At 35.0% G+C, this 14,671-nt stretch overlaps 1 protein-coding gene across 1 annotated transcript; it reads left to right on the forward strand.

Annotated features, from left to right (window-relative positions):
- The first annotated feature begins 1,171 nt into the window (after positions 1-1,171).
- On the forward strand, positions 1,172-13,942 carry LOC113775855 (lupeol synthase-like). Its single transcript, XM_027320892.1, has 18 exons — positions 1,172-1,366; positions 7,348-7,536; positions 9,070-9,159; positions 9,275-9,472; positions 9,615-9,699; positions 9,842-10,008; positions 10,131-10,319; positions 10,430-10,543; positions 10,750-10,869; positions 10,962-11,084; positions 11,932-12,030; positions 12,140-12,196; positions 12,349-12,395; positions 12,487-12,630; positions 13,043-13,220; positions 13,323-13,403; positions 13,516-13,599; positions 13,737-13,942. The coding sequence occupies exons 1-18, from the start codon at positions 1,172-1,174 to the stop codon at positions 13,845-13,847; spliced, it is 2,271 nt and encodes a 756-aa protein (XP_027176693.1). The 3' UTR covers positions 13,848-13,942.
- Positions 13,943-14,671: the final 729 nt, after the last annotated feature.

Below are 14,671 nucleotides of genomic sequence, written 5' to 3' on the forward strand. Positions count from 1 at the left end.
CATCCAACAAATCGTTCGAATCGATTTTATGTAAAATATACAAGATATAATTTCATATGCATACGGTGTAACTCATTTTTAATAATGTGTAACTATAAAATAAAATTTTATGAATCTCATATATAATATAAAAAATGATATATAAAATGCAATTTAATCTTATTTATATATATATATTTATCAAATCTTGACTATCAACCTTCCGATTGCTTCTTGCAACCGTTACTGTCCCTTCGGAGGAACCGAAGAACGAAGTAACTTGACAACGATTGGAGAGTTAAAGAGGTAAAACTCTGAGATGTAGATGGATGGTCAGAACCATACCTGCAGATCACGTTACAGCTAATCCTACCCACCCATAGCATGTCGTGACTCTACCCAAAGGTCTAGGAGGAACCGAAGAACGAAGTAACTTGACACGATTGGAGAGTTTAAAAGGTAAAACTCTGAGAAGTAGATGCACGGTCAGAACCATACCTGCAGATCACGTTACAGCTAACACTACCCACCCATAGCATGTCCTGACTCTATGTATGCAACCAATTTATTGCATGCCTAAAAATACCAGCAGCAGTACTATGTAACAGCTAATATTGCCTACATTCTATCGTACATTGAGCAGACAACTGTAATATTATTTCTTGGATGTAATAATGTTTCTTGGATGCAAGGGCACAAAATTGTTAACTAGATTGGCAGAATTGGCCGAATGCACTTGGGAGATCTTGCCATACACATATCTCCACCCACAAGTATCTCAGGAAGTCCCCATAAATAGAAGTCCACTCCGCCTGTTAGATGCACCAAACCAAGACTCTTGGCACCCTAATCTCGTTCTTAAATCTTTTCATACCCTTTTTACTATAACGTTAAGGTATGCATTGATTTTTCTGCTCAACTCATCCCACACAGAATGGCACCATTTTTTCTAATATTAATGCACCAATTACACAAACTGAAAATGCAGACTTCCTTTGTTTATGGTTCAGCGACAAATATTGCAAAGTTTTCTTCAACTTCTCCATTTCTTTTCATTCTCGGACAACAAACTATAATTAAAAAAAAGATGGCTCAATCGATTCATCTTTTCCTTTGTTTCTTGTTTTGCATTTTGACTAAAAGTCTATTTATTTTTCAAAGTGATGATATTATCCCTTACTGCATGCAGAACATGTGGAAGTTGAAGGTTGCTGAAGGTGGACCGTGGTTGACAACCACCAACGGTCATGTCGGAAGGCAGCATTGGGAGTTTGATCCTGAGGCTGGATCTCCTGAAGAACGAGCTCAAGTTGAGAAAATTCGCCAAGAATTCAAGAAGAATAGGTTTCAAAAAAAGCAAAGTTCCGACCTTTTGTTGCGCATGCAGGTTGGTTTGATTCAACCATTTTATTCCCTCTGTCCCAAATTAAATGTCTTATGTGTCTCCTCATTATTAATTTGGGACGAAAGTAGTAGTATATATGTTCCCTTTTGATTGCAAATTGGTACATGAAAATTGACAAACATGCACAAGAATAAAAGAGCAAGACATTCTGGTCACAATCAATCTTTTGTCCCACCTTTAATCTTTTTTTTTTTCCATACATATGATAGAGAGATTTATTGATAGTAAATTAGCATTACACTATGTGAGCAAGGGCTCATCTTGAACTATACAAAAGTGTACTAAGACACTGAGGATCTAGAAATTCCTCATCAAAATCTATGTGTTGCAAGTTCACTCAGTCTTATACTTAGTCTATTGAGTTCACAAGATAGACTATCAAATGAGCATTTCCTAAACATTGAGCTAAAGTCCCTGATATCCTCTAGGTGTGCTGTAATGCCTTTGTCACTTGAGGCTTGTCTCCTTATCAGGTTTAGAGCCTGAGTATCGGATATTTGGATCTTGATTAACTGCCAACCTTGTTCCTTGGTCTTGCACAAGGCCAGTTTCATAGCCTGCAAGTAGTGCAGTACAATTGATCCAGTGTTTCTTTCCTTCAGTTTCCAAGTTGCAAATAACTGGTTCAAATTGTTTTTAGGTGTGATTCCAATTCCCATATTCTGGCCTTCCTTTTGTTGCCCAACATCCACGCAGATGTTCAGCATGTTCTCTTCTTCAGCTCTTGTTCTTGAGCTGTTTCTGTTTCTGGAGATGCTCACCTGATTCACTGTTTGTTGAGATTGGTGATATTCCTCCCAATCCTTGATTGCTTTTTGAATTGCTTCCAATGGATGCCTATCTTTATCTTCAAATTCATGTTTCATTCCTGGCTTTCCAAATCTGCCATAATATGTCCATTGTCAAAGCTATGCGATCCATTCCATCCTTTCTGACCTTCACTTCCAACAGCTTGCACCACCATCTTCTGAAGTCACTTGTGTATTCCTTGAGTCCGTCCCACTGGAGGGGTGCCATCTCCCGTATCATCCTTGCTCTTCTGCATTGAAAAAAGATATGTTCCAATGTCTCAACGTCCTCTCCACAATTCTTGCAAATCTTATGGCCTTTCCCTGTTCTTCTGAATATTGCTTCTCTTCCTGGCAAAGCATGGTTCAGACTCTTCCATATGAACAGCTTCTGCTTCTGCTTTATCCTGATTTTCTATAGCTGTTTCTAGACTTTTTCTTGCTCCCCTGCACAGGTTGTTTCTCCCAGATTACTTCCTCCTTTTTCCACCTGTCTATCCTCCCTGGTCATTACTTCATATGCTGATTTGTTCGTGTATAGTCCATTCTTGCTATGTAACAGTCAGGTCAACCAGCTATGCATATAGGCACTTTGAGGACTTTTCCAGCTTCTTTTGAGCTAATGGTCCTAAAGATTAGTGGTGTATTCCATCTATAATTGGATATCAACTTATTCACTTTGCTAATCTGGCAACCTAGAGGTTTAGAGGAATTTAGTTTTCCTCCCTTGTAGTCCTGTATCCAGGTATCTTCCTAGATTCTAGTGCTCTTACCGTTCCCAATTTTCTTTCTTGCTCCTCTATTTACTTCATCTCTGGCTTCCATCAGACTTTGCCATAACCAAGATGAATTGTTTTTGACTTTACAGTTCAGGGGTGACTCCTTGGGGTAGTACCTAGCTTTCATCACTTTGCTCATTGGAAGATTTGGGCATGTGAGGAGCATCCAAATCTATTTGCCCAGCAAAGCTTTGTTGAATCTTTGGAGATCTTTGAAACCTAGTCCACCAGTATCCTTATCAGTTGCCATCTTCTTCCATGAGCACGAGTGGATTTTCCTTTTTCCATTTTCTTTTCCCCACTAGAAGTTTGCCATCATTGCATTTATCTCTCTGCATAGTTTCACTGGAAGCTTAAAACATGACATCGCATAAGTTGGCATTGCCATGGTTTGGTGTCAGTAAAACCTCTTTCCCTGTATGGCTAGCATTTTGTTCCTCTAGCTTGAAATAGTTTTCTATAGTTTTCTCTGATGAAACCAAAACCTTGGTCTTTGGTTCTTGTGATGACCATTGGCAACCCCAAGTATTTCCCTTGGTTTACCAATTTTATGTTTCCTAATCTGGTGCAAATCTCTCTTTGTTCTTCCTGCTCCATATTCTTGCTAAAGAAAACTGAGGACTTATTCATATTGATCATCTGTCCTGAACCTTTTTCATACATTTTTAAGATTCTCATTACTTCTTCTACTTGATCTACTTGAGTAGTTTTTGCTTTGCAAAAGATCAGGGAGTCATTAGTAAAGAAAAGATGTTATAGATGGGCCATTTCTGCTGATCTTTATCCCAATTAATTGGTGGTTCCTTTCTACTTGAGCCAATAAGTTGGAAAAGCCTTCTGATACTAGTAGGAACACGTAAGGTGATAAGGGATCACCTTGCCTAATCCTCCTCGTAGGTATCACTTATCCTCTAGGTTCCCCATTTGTGTTGAAAGAAAAGGAAGCTGTTGTGATGCACTCCATTATCCAGTTTATCCATATGTCACATGACCCCATTTTTACGATGATTGCTTTCAGAAAGCTCTATTCCACCTTGTCATAAGCTTTTGACATGTCTAATTTTAAAGCCATAAAACCTTGAGATCCCTGCATTTTGTTTTTGAGATAATGCAAGTACTCGTGAGAATTTATAACATTGTCCAAAATCTGTCTTCCTAGTACAAAGGCTGTCTGGTTTTTGCTGATGCATTTTTCCAAAACCTTTTTCAGCCTTTGTTAGGATTTTGGAAATGATCTTGTAAATGACATTACCAAGGCTTATGGGTCTGAACTGCTTAACCTGAATGGGATTCTCAACCTTAGGTATGAGAGAGATAATGGTATGGTTTACTGTTTTTAGCATGTGACCAGAATGTAAGAAGCTTCTAATGGCTTTAATGATATCAGATTTGAGAATATGCCAAAATTTTTGAAAGAAAATTGATGTCATGACATTAGGCAATGGAGGAATTGCAATTTTGATCCCTAACATTTGACATGTGTGATAAATTAGTCTCTAATATTTCATCTAAAGCAAATTTGGTCCCTAAAATTTATGAATTTCAGCACATTTAGGACAACTTCAGAAACTTAAGAATGATTAACAGTCAAGATTAAATAGCTGTTAGTCAACAACTTTGAATTTGTACTTTTGATCCCTAATATTTTAATTTTCAATTATTATATTCTCTTTAATTTTAAATATTGGTATTAAGGGTTTTAAAATGAAATAAGATGCAAATCAGAATGAAATTGTATTTAATGGGTAATAGGAGTTTAATGGGTAATATTGTATTTTTCTCATTTTTTAATTTTTATTCATTTATTCATGCCACTAATATTTCATGTACTTGTTCTCTTTCGCATCGTTAGTCTCAAGTTTAATATAGTTACGACTACATAAATTCTTGTATATGTCATGCATGTAGGTTTCAAATTCTTGTAGTTAGCCATTGTGACTATAAACATTAGTGTTAATATTTTGGAAATATAAAGTTAAATAGGACAAGTTGATAAATTCAAGGTAGGGCAATCATTGCTCGTGTGTGCACTAGTAATGTAGGTTATGCATGATTTAGGTGCCTTAATTAGAAAACCCCAAAAAAAAGATTAATTCACAAATAGTTTATATTTCTTATATTTTAATGAAAATTCAATTAGCTATTTAATTATCACAAAAAATGATATAACTCATTATGAATTAATTATTAACGGTGTAAAACAATAATATACATGTATAAATTAAACTTGAGACTTAATATGCAAAAGAGAATAAGTATATATGAGATATTAGTGGGATGAATAAGTTAAATAAAGGGATAATTGCAGAAACCTCCCCTGAAGTTTCTAATACTAGCACTCACCCCCTTGTGGTTTAGAAAATAGCACTTACCACTCTTGAACTTAAGGTTTGTGTTGCAGATTTTAGTCCATGCCAGAAAAGTTACCATTAAAAAAGTTTTTTAAGGAGTGAGATGGGAAATTTGTACCAGATTTGCCCTTCATGCTGCTTGCCAAGTTATATTAACAACAGAATGATACAATATGAAAAGTTATTAAGAATTAGTAAAATTCAAGGGGTGTAAGTGCAATTGAATGAAGTTTACTAACAATATATGAATCAACGGTGGATACTAACGGCTAGTTAAATGACTTTATATTCAAGTTTTTGCAGCAAAGTTTATAAAGAAAACATGTTACTTTTAAAACTCTCTATTAGTAATATGAATAACTATTTGTAGAGATAACACAACTGCTTATATTGTCAACACCAATCATATACAAAAAAAATATCGTTGAACAATCAGCTAATTAATAGCATATTTAAGCATCACTAAAAGTTACTGAGTATGAGATAAGCCTAATTACAAATAATTAGAAGTGCATACTAATAAGATAAAGTTGTGTTTAGTAAATGAAAACTGCAGTAAGTGCATTAGAATCACGTACTTAAAACTGTTGCTGCTGCTGCTATTTCCAGATTATAGGGTTATAACTGTATTAATGGAAAGAGATGTAACATCTTGAGAAGTAGTAGTAGGCTGAACTAGATGAAATTTTGAAATAGTAATGACTTGAGCAGATATATTTGTGCAAGTTCTCTTTATACTTACTTTAGTATAAGTTCCAGAATTGCTTACTGGCCTTCCTCTCTGCAGTTATATAAAATTAGACTTAATTTGACTGATTTGAAGAACATAATATAGAAACATGTACGCCGTTTTCTCCCCTCAATTGGCACTATTTCTTAGTCTTGCTTACAATGGCTAATAATGTTAAAACTCACAGATAATCTAGTTTAATTAGTCACTCAATTTGTTGACAAATAATAAATTTTCTTTTCTAAAATTCTTTCATTAAGTTTCTACAATTAGTTAGGGTATAAAAGTAAAATCATACATTTTATTATTAGTAATAGGTCCAATTTCCTCCTAGGGGAGGTTAGTGCAATTTTAGAAATTATAGGGGAGGTGAGTGCTAGTGTCAGAAACCTCAGGGGAGGTTTCTGCAATTGTCCCTTAAATAAAAAAGAAGAAAAATAAATTTAATTATAATTCTTATTACCCATTTAATACATTTTATTCTAATTTGCATCTCATTTCATCCTTAACATCACTATTTAAAATTTAAGAGAATATAATTATTCAAAATAAAAAATATTGGAGACTAAAAGTTCAATTTCAAAGTTGTTGACTAATGAAAATTTGTTGTTGACAGTTAGTCATTCTTCAATTTCCATTAGATGTCCTATGTGCCTAAAATCAGAAACTTTAGGGACTAAATTTGTTTTAAACAAAATATTAAAAACTAATTTAGTACACAGGGGTAGGGGTGCTATTGAGTCGAATCGAGATTGAGTAGCACCATGCTCGAGTTCGAGCTCAATCACTATCAGAGTTCAAACTATTGAGCTCGAACTCAAGCTTGAATGAGTACATGACATTAAACTCGAGCTCGACTTGATATAATGGAAATTAAGCTCGATTTTGACTCTTTTGAGTTTGAGTAAATTGCAAGTCTTGTCGAGCTCAAACTCGAGTTTCGAACATTGTTTCATGTAAATTTATTAAAATATGAACCCATAATATTCATTCCATAATTAAAATATGTAATATATAAATGATACAAATACTTGATTAAGCATGTCGAGCATTCGACTCATTATACAAAGCAAGTAGCTTGAACTCGGTTAGTGTTTACCAAACCACTTGCAAGTTACTTGCGAGCGCTTTGGCTCTCCAACTACAATTCTTTCTAATCAAGTTTTTCATGTATCCTTTATAAACATCTTATTTCAGTGCTTCTTTTTTTCCCGTTAAATCCCAATAACCACTGACAGGGTATAGAACAAAGTATAAAATGCTTAAAACTCCTTCCTGGTCATTCTGAATTTTCCTCTGCCTTATTGCAATATAGCTAAGAAAGGAGAATTCATGTTGGCCCACAATTCCGCGGGCAATTGGAGTTGAAGAAATTGAGGATGTAACAGGGGAAGCCGTTACCACCACACTAAGACTGGGTATTAATTTCTATTCCACCATGCAAGCAGATGATGGACACTGGCCAGCTGAATCTGCCGGTCCTTTGTTTTTCTTACCTCCATTAGTAAGTTCATTCTAAAAATCTGGTAAAACTTCTGATCACTTAGTGTTTTGAAAGGACAAAGTGCGTTCATTAGCTAGTTGCAATATGTACGTAGGTACGTATAAGAGAACATATTTTGAGTTAATACTACAAACAGATTTCAATTTTGAGTTATTTACTACAAAAGAGCATTTTACCATTTCCTTGTACACAATCAACCGCTTATTGTGTGTATTAAAAGAATATAGGGAAAATGGCAGTTTTGGTCCCTTGTCTTCGAAATTTTGACTAATTTGATCCCTTATTTATCATCACAACCATTTTAATCCCTTATGTTTACCATGAAAAGCCAATTTATGCCCTTGAATGGAAAATTGAAAATTTCTAATAGAATTAGTCCCATGCATAATATGTTTTGCACCATTATCATATGCTACCGCATATCTATTGGGGTGTGTGTGTGACTTTTTTAATTATTATTTTTATTTCAAAGGTAGATTATAGTATTGAACTGGCTCTATTATTTTTTTCTAATTTTCTATTAAAATCTTATATTAACTTTTTTTTTATGAAATGAGGGTTTAAATTATTGAAAGCACAAAATTAGACACAACTTTGAATCTAAAGGACCAAAACAATCAATTTTAAAAATGCACATACATTGCACCTTACTAACTCCATTAAAAATTTTTAATTTTCTGTTAGAGCTTCTAGATTGGTTTTTTTTTTTTTTTTTTTAAAGGGACTAAAATGATTGCAGGAATAGATAAGGAATTAAAATTATCAAGACTCCCAAGATGAGGGACCAAAATGGCCATTTTCTAAGAATATGCATTTCACAGAGAAATCAGGACTAGTATAATTGACAAAAAATTCTGCTTTCTCTATTAATGAAAATCCTACTGGTTAACAACTTCTTGTGGAAAGGTACCTTCTATCGTACATTGGCTAGTTGAATCTGCCAATCCTTTGTTTTTCTTACCTCCATTAATAAGTTCACTTCGAAAATCTTGTAAAATTTTTTATGAGATAGTGTTTTAAAAAGGAAAAATACGTTCATTACCTAATTTTGTTTGTGTGTGTGTATATAAGAGAACTTATTTTGATTTAATACTACCAAAAGATTTCAATTTTGAGTTATTTACTACAAAGAGCATTTTTACCAATTCCTTGTACGCAATAAGCTATGTGGATCCAAAGAATATATGTTTCGTAGAGAAATCAGGACTAGTATATTTGACTGAAAATTCGACTTGCCACAATAATTCTCCAATGGAGGGCGCACCATTAAAAAATTCTACCTATCTCTGTTACGAAAATTCTATGATTAACAATCTTTTGTGAAATCAAAGAGACGTTAGTCTAATAGTTAAGATTAAAATATTAGAAATTAGAGACCTAGGTACTAATCCCCACGTCCTCTTCCCACTTCTTAAACCTAATGCCTCTTCTATTAGAAAAATAAATTTGAAAAAAAAATTCGTTGTGGAACGGTACCTTCTATAGTAAATGAACAAAAGAAATTAATGGATCATTACATTCTACAATCTACAGGTTATTGCGTTGTATGTCACGGGAGAATTGAATGCTGTTTTATCAATTGAACATAAAAAAGAGATTATTCGATACATCTTCAATCACCAGGTGACAGTTAAATTTCTTCATTTTCAACTATAACTAGCTTAATGCAATTAACAAAAATTATTCCTTTAGCATTTTGTCTCTGATTATTTTCTTCTCTCATGGGGTTAATGTATAGAATGAAGATGGAGGTTGGGGTATACACATAGAGGGCCACAGCAGTATATTTGGCTCGGTTCTTAGCTACATAACATTAAGGTTGCTAGGAGAAGGCCCTGAAGATGGAGAAGATATGGCAGTGGCTAGAGGCCGAAAATGGATCCTTGATCACGGTGGTGCAGTTGGGATTCCATCATGGGGAAAGCTTTGGCTAACGGTAGTTTAGTACATGTAACTTAAGTTTCCCATGTCTCCTCTAAAGTGTTTGGTGTGATCCAAACTTTGATTTTTCTCATTTACATTCAAGAGATTATTAGAAGAAAAAACAAGGAAACAAAATTTTTTTTCCCATTAATTAGGTACTTGGAGTATACGAGTGGGATGGCTGCAATCCAATGCCTCCTGAATTTTGGCTACTCCCCAAATTCTTTCCTATTCATCCAGGTTCCTTGCTTAATACATCCCTGATTTGACTCTAAAAGTTTCTAGCTCCTGATGCTATGGGTGTTTCTAAGCCAAGTAGAGTTTATTGCATTGCATTGGACACAGTTTCTGATTTAAGCTTCTTGCAATCATTCTAATGCAGAAAAGATGCTGTGTTACTGCCGCTTGGTTTACATGCCAATGTCCTATTTATATGGGAAGAGGTTTGTTGGGACCATAACTAGATTGGTGATATCTCTAAGACAAGAGCTTTATGTACAGCCTTATTATGAAATAAATTGGGATAAAGCACGAAATACTTGCGCAAAGGTCAGCTTAAATTGACTCCAAAACATAAATTGATTGGTCTATCTTTTTACTTTTTCTTTTAGACATATGGGTTTAAACAAAAAGGTTTACCTAACATTTAACTGTAAGTATTTTTCTATCAGGAGGATCTATACTACCCACACCCTTTAGTACAAGATTTGCTGTGGGGATTCCTACATCATTTCGCGGAACCTATTCTTAAGCGGTGGCCATTTTCAACATTGAGAGATAAGGCAATGAGAAAGGCAATGGAACATGTCCATTATGAGGACAAGAGTAGCAGATACCTTTGCATTGGATGTGTGGAGAAGGTACTTATATGAGAGTGTTAATAAGATAGAATTTAAAAAAGCCAAAAACAAAAAGAAAGACAAAAAGGCTGAATTGGGGCAGTTTATCTATTTATTACAATCTTGTGCAGGTGCTTTGTCTAATTGCTTGTTGGGTGGAAGATCCGAATTCAGAAGCATATAAACGCCATCTTGCCAGGATACCTGATTACTTTTGGGTAGCTGAAGACGGCTTGAAAATGCAGGTCTAAATTGCTTCTCATGGAGAATTGATTGAGATAGCATTATACATGTTTATAAATTCCATTAAAAAAGATTCCGTTATGATTTAGGAAATTCTCAAGCCTTTTATGTCATTGAAAATATATTGATGCCGTTGGGGATTGCCTAATTTCCATCAGCAAGCAAAATTTTCATTTCCTTGGTAATTCACCTATTGAATGTGATGCAGTCTTTTGGTTCCCAAACATGGGATGCGGCTTTTGCAATTCAAGCAATCTTGTCCGGCAATCTTGATGAAGAATATGGACCGACAATCAAGAAAGCACACGACTTCATAAAAGCATCACAGGTACTAGCATACGTAGCATCAAAAACCCTTGAAGCTTCTGTCAACAAAAAAATAAATATAGCTTCTGACTTTATTTGTCGATCTGCTTCAAGGTCCAAGATAACCCTCCAGGAAATTTCGGTGAAATGTATCGCCACATTTCTAAAGGGGCTTGGACATTCGCAATGCAAGATCATGGCTGGCAAGTTTCGGACTGCACTGCTGAAGGATTAAAGGTACTTTCTACATCCTCAAGGGAAGAGGGGGGGGGGGGGGGGGGTACTTTCTATATCAGCGTACGTGTTTATTCAGGGGATGAAACAAGTAGAATTGTGAAGCCAAAAATGTCTAAAACTTGCTTCATTGTTTGTCAATTTTTATACTCCCTCTGTCCCGAAAACTTTGTCGTGCTTTGGGAGCTGAACGTTTTATGCACAGTATCAAGTTTCAGATTTGTTTTCCGATTTTGCCACTAGAATATGTGGTCATTAGTAGTCAAGGTGACAAAAATGACATGTGGGGCCAAAGCTACTTACAAGAAATGCAATCCGCTAACAGAGAGTGATTCTCACGCATAACTTTAAACCTTGTGTGTATCTCACGGATGTTTTGCAACTTGAATTGAGAGCAAATGAAAATTAAAGGGCCCCACTAATAAAAGTAAAGAGTGAGGGAATCTTGAAGGGTAAAAATTGAAACAAGAGAATTTTTGTTTTCCATTTTGAGTATGTGACAAACATTTTGGGACAGACCAAAATAGAAAGCATGACAGTTTCAATGGGACGGAGGGAGTAATTCTTTTTCAGGGCAATAGTAGTATCACAGTATTATAGACATTGTTATTTTGAGAACCACAGATGCATACAAAAGTTGAATTTGTCACTTTCTAGCGCTCAAGAGTTTAGAAAATGGAGTTAGTGTCCAAAAGGTAGAGGTGGATATGCCTTAAAATTTAGGGATAAGGACAAAAAATAAACAAATAGCTTAGTTGTATTAAAATGCAACTACTGGTTTGGAATAGTCTATGGATTTCAAACTCAAAGTTTATGTACATTTTCAAATTTCCTTCTTTTTTTTTTTTAGGTTGCTCTCTTGTGTGCAGAAATGCCCTCAGAACTGGTCGGGGAGAGAATGGATACAGAACGTTTGTTTGATGCTGTGAACATTATTTTGTCACTACAAGTAACCTTAAACTCTTGTTAAATTAATTAAATCCTCCTCGTATATTTTTATTCCTATTTTGTTGACCCTTTTGTTCATACTAAAGTTGTTTCTTGCTTCAATTACGTAGAGTAAAAATGGCGGTTTTCCGGCATGGGAGCCTCAGCGAGCATACAGATGGTTAGAGGTAAGTGATCTAAGCCAATTACGATTAAAATACTTCACATTCAAACACTTATTATGAACAACATCTTTTCCCCAATTTGTCCCTAATTGTTAACACTCCAGTGTCTTGCCTTTGTTCAAAATTGATAAACTATTACGTGCAATCTTTTTCAGAAATTCAACCCTACCGAGTTTTTTGAAGATGTTCTAATCGAGCGAGAGTAAGATTTGTGGTTTGTTCTCATTCACCATAAGCCCAAGAACTACTTGTCAATTAGCTGTGGATGACTGGAAATTAATATGTTGCACCAGGTATGTGGAATGCACCAGTTCAGCAATTCAAGGGCTAGCACTATTTAAGAAGTGGCATCCTGGGCACAGGAGAAAGGAAATAGAGAACTGCATTTCAGGTGGAATCAAGTATATTGAGGATACACAAGAGCCTGATGGTTCATGGTGTGGATTCCATAGTGCCAATCTCAATTCCTTCGTATTTCTTGCACTGCCTATCTTGTTTTATCCTAGAAAAATTTTATGTGAAATCTTAGTTTTATCGCTTTTATCTCGGACCATTATCAACCTTATAGTCTAGCTTTTTTTTTTTTTTTTTGGTCGATACGATAGCTTCCTACATTATGGGGAGGGAGAGGGTTTGAAGAGGTCCTGGGATAAATCAAAGGGGACTGCACTTGTCTGAATTTTTTAAGTAAGGCCACATTTAATTGTGGCAAATTGGTGGGAGGCAAGGTTGAACTCTTGTCTCCCACCCCACCAAACCTTGATGCATTGGTGGTAGCCACCAGGCCAAAGGCTGGTGGTTTTATAGTCTAGCTTACTCGGACTAAATTGAAAGTTCTATATGCAATAGGTCTGGTTGCTGGGGAATCTGTTACACATATGGGACTTGGTATGCAGTAGAGGGGTTGGTTGCATGTGGCAAAAACTATCACAACTCTGCCGCCCTACGTAAAGCATGTCAATTTTTGCTATCAAAGCAATTACCTGATGGTGGATGGGGAGAGAGTTATCTTTCATGCTCAGACAAGGTGTGCATTTTTGTTTTCCATTTTATTTCAACCTTTTTTTTTTTGGGAAAATCTGGCACAAATTTCTATTTTCGGATTTTTTTTTTTTTTTTGTTGTAACAGGTATACACTAATCTAGAAAAAAATCGGTCAAATTTGGTGCAAACTTCATGGGCATTGTTATCGCTCATCAACGCCGGCCAGGTTAGTTTGATCAATTGAGATTAGGACCTTAAATGGCAATTTTTTTTCTTTGTTCTTTGAAATTTTGTCCATTTTAAGTCAATTGGTTCTAATTTTTTTTCCCTCAAATTAGGCCAAAATTGACCGGACCCCCATACATCGTGGAATTCGACTACTAATAAATTCCCAGTTGGAAGATGGAGACTTCCCTCAACAGGTACATATGTTCAATGCGAGTTAATACCAAAAATTTCACGTAAATCAAGCTCAATATTTACTTTTCTTTTTCTGTTTATCGTTGTGCTCTTAAGTTTATTTCAACACAGTTAATCTCCCTGCACATTTCTTTGATAGGAAATTACAGGAGCATTCATGAAGAATTGCACTCTAAACTATTCATCTTATCGAAACATATTCCCTATTTGGGCTATTGGTCAATACCGTAGATGTGTTCTCCTGGCATGAATTGCAAGATCCAAAGGCAGATTAAGTGGCTACAAACTTTAGTTGTGCAAGACAATGAAATTGTCCATCTATGGACATTACCAGAAGTGGTATCTCATAGATGCATGTCTGTTTACATTTGACTGTTTATGCAATGAAATAAAATTTCAAGGATCCTTGGTAAACAAAACTTGTTTTTTTTTTCTTCCTTCTATTGAAACTTGAAATTGTAAAATATATGTGAAAGAAAAGAGTGGAAAATAATGCAACATCCATGGTTGGGAAATTACTTGGGAGGACTCTATACGTATAATACATGTTTGCTTTGCAGTTTTGTTCCCTAAAAATGTAAAGATTAGTTGTATATTGGTTAATATTAAACTCAAAATTGGTTGATAAAATTCACCGGTTTTTAATCAAATTAAGCAATATGCCACATACTGATAGTATAAAGTACTACTGGAGAATGGAGTGATGTCAAATGATAATTTTTCGATGCTAGTCTCTAGTCACGTCCTCCGATATAAGTTGACCGTATTCAAACTAACTAACGAGTAATAGAATAATAGTTCAAGAGACACGGTTGGTTTTCAAAATTACGTACCCTTTTGTTGTGCCCAAGAATTCGATTTCACTAGTATTTGGATATCAAGACTAAGAATAAGGGTCCGTTTGATAAAATTGAAATTAAAAAAAAAAATCTGAATTTGTTGAATTATTAAATTGTTAAATACTAAATTTGATACATTTGAATGTATATCATATTAAATGATAAGTGAATAGCATATTACTTATTTCTGGAAGCAAATTTTGTGTAGAAAATTTAGTGTCACTTAATTAATTTA

The sequence above is a fragment of the Coffea eugenioides genome, chromosome 6, assembly GCF_003713205.1.
Source record: "Coffea eugenioides isolate CCC68of chromosome 6, Ceug_1.0, whole genome shotgun sequence".
In the NCBI taxonomy this organism is placed as follows: domain Eukaryota; kingdom Viridiplantae; phylum Streptophyta; class Magnoliopsida; order Gentianales; family Rubiaceae; genus Coffea; species Coffea eugenioides.

Bases quoted from the DNA above. Each gene is read 5' to 3' on its own strand.
- LOC113775855 (XM_027320892.1), top strand. From the start codon at position 1,172: ATGTGGAAGTTGAAGGTTGCTGAAGGTGGACCGTGGTTGACAACCACC. The intron at 9,473-9,614 runs GTAGTTTAGTAC...CCCATTAATTAG, and splicing joins GGGGAAAGCTTTGGCTAACG to GTACTTGGAGTATACGAGTG. The intron at 13,600-13,736 runs GTACATATGTTC...TTTCTTTGATAG, and splicing joins ATGGAGACTTCCCTCAACAG to GAAATTACAGGAGCATTCAT.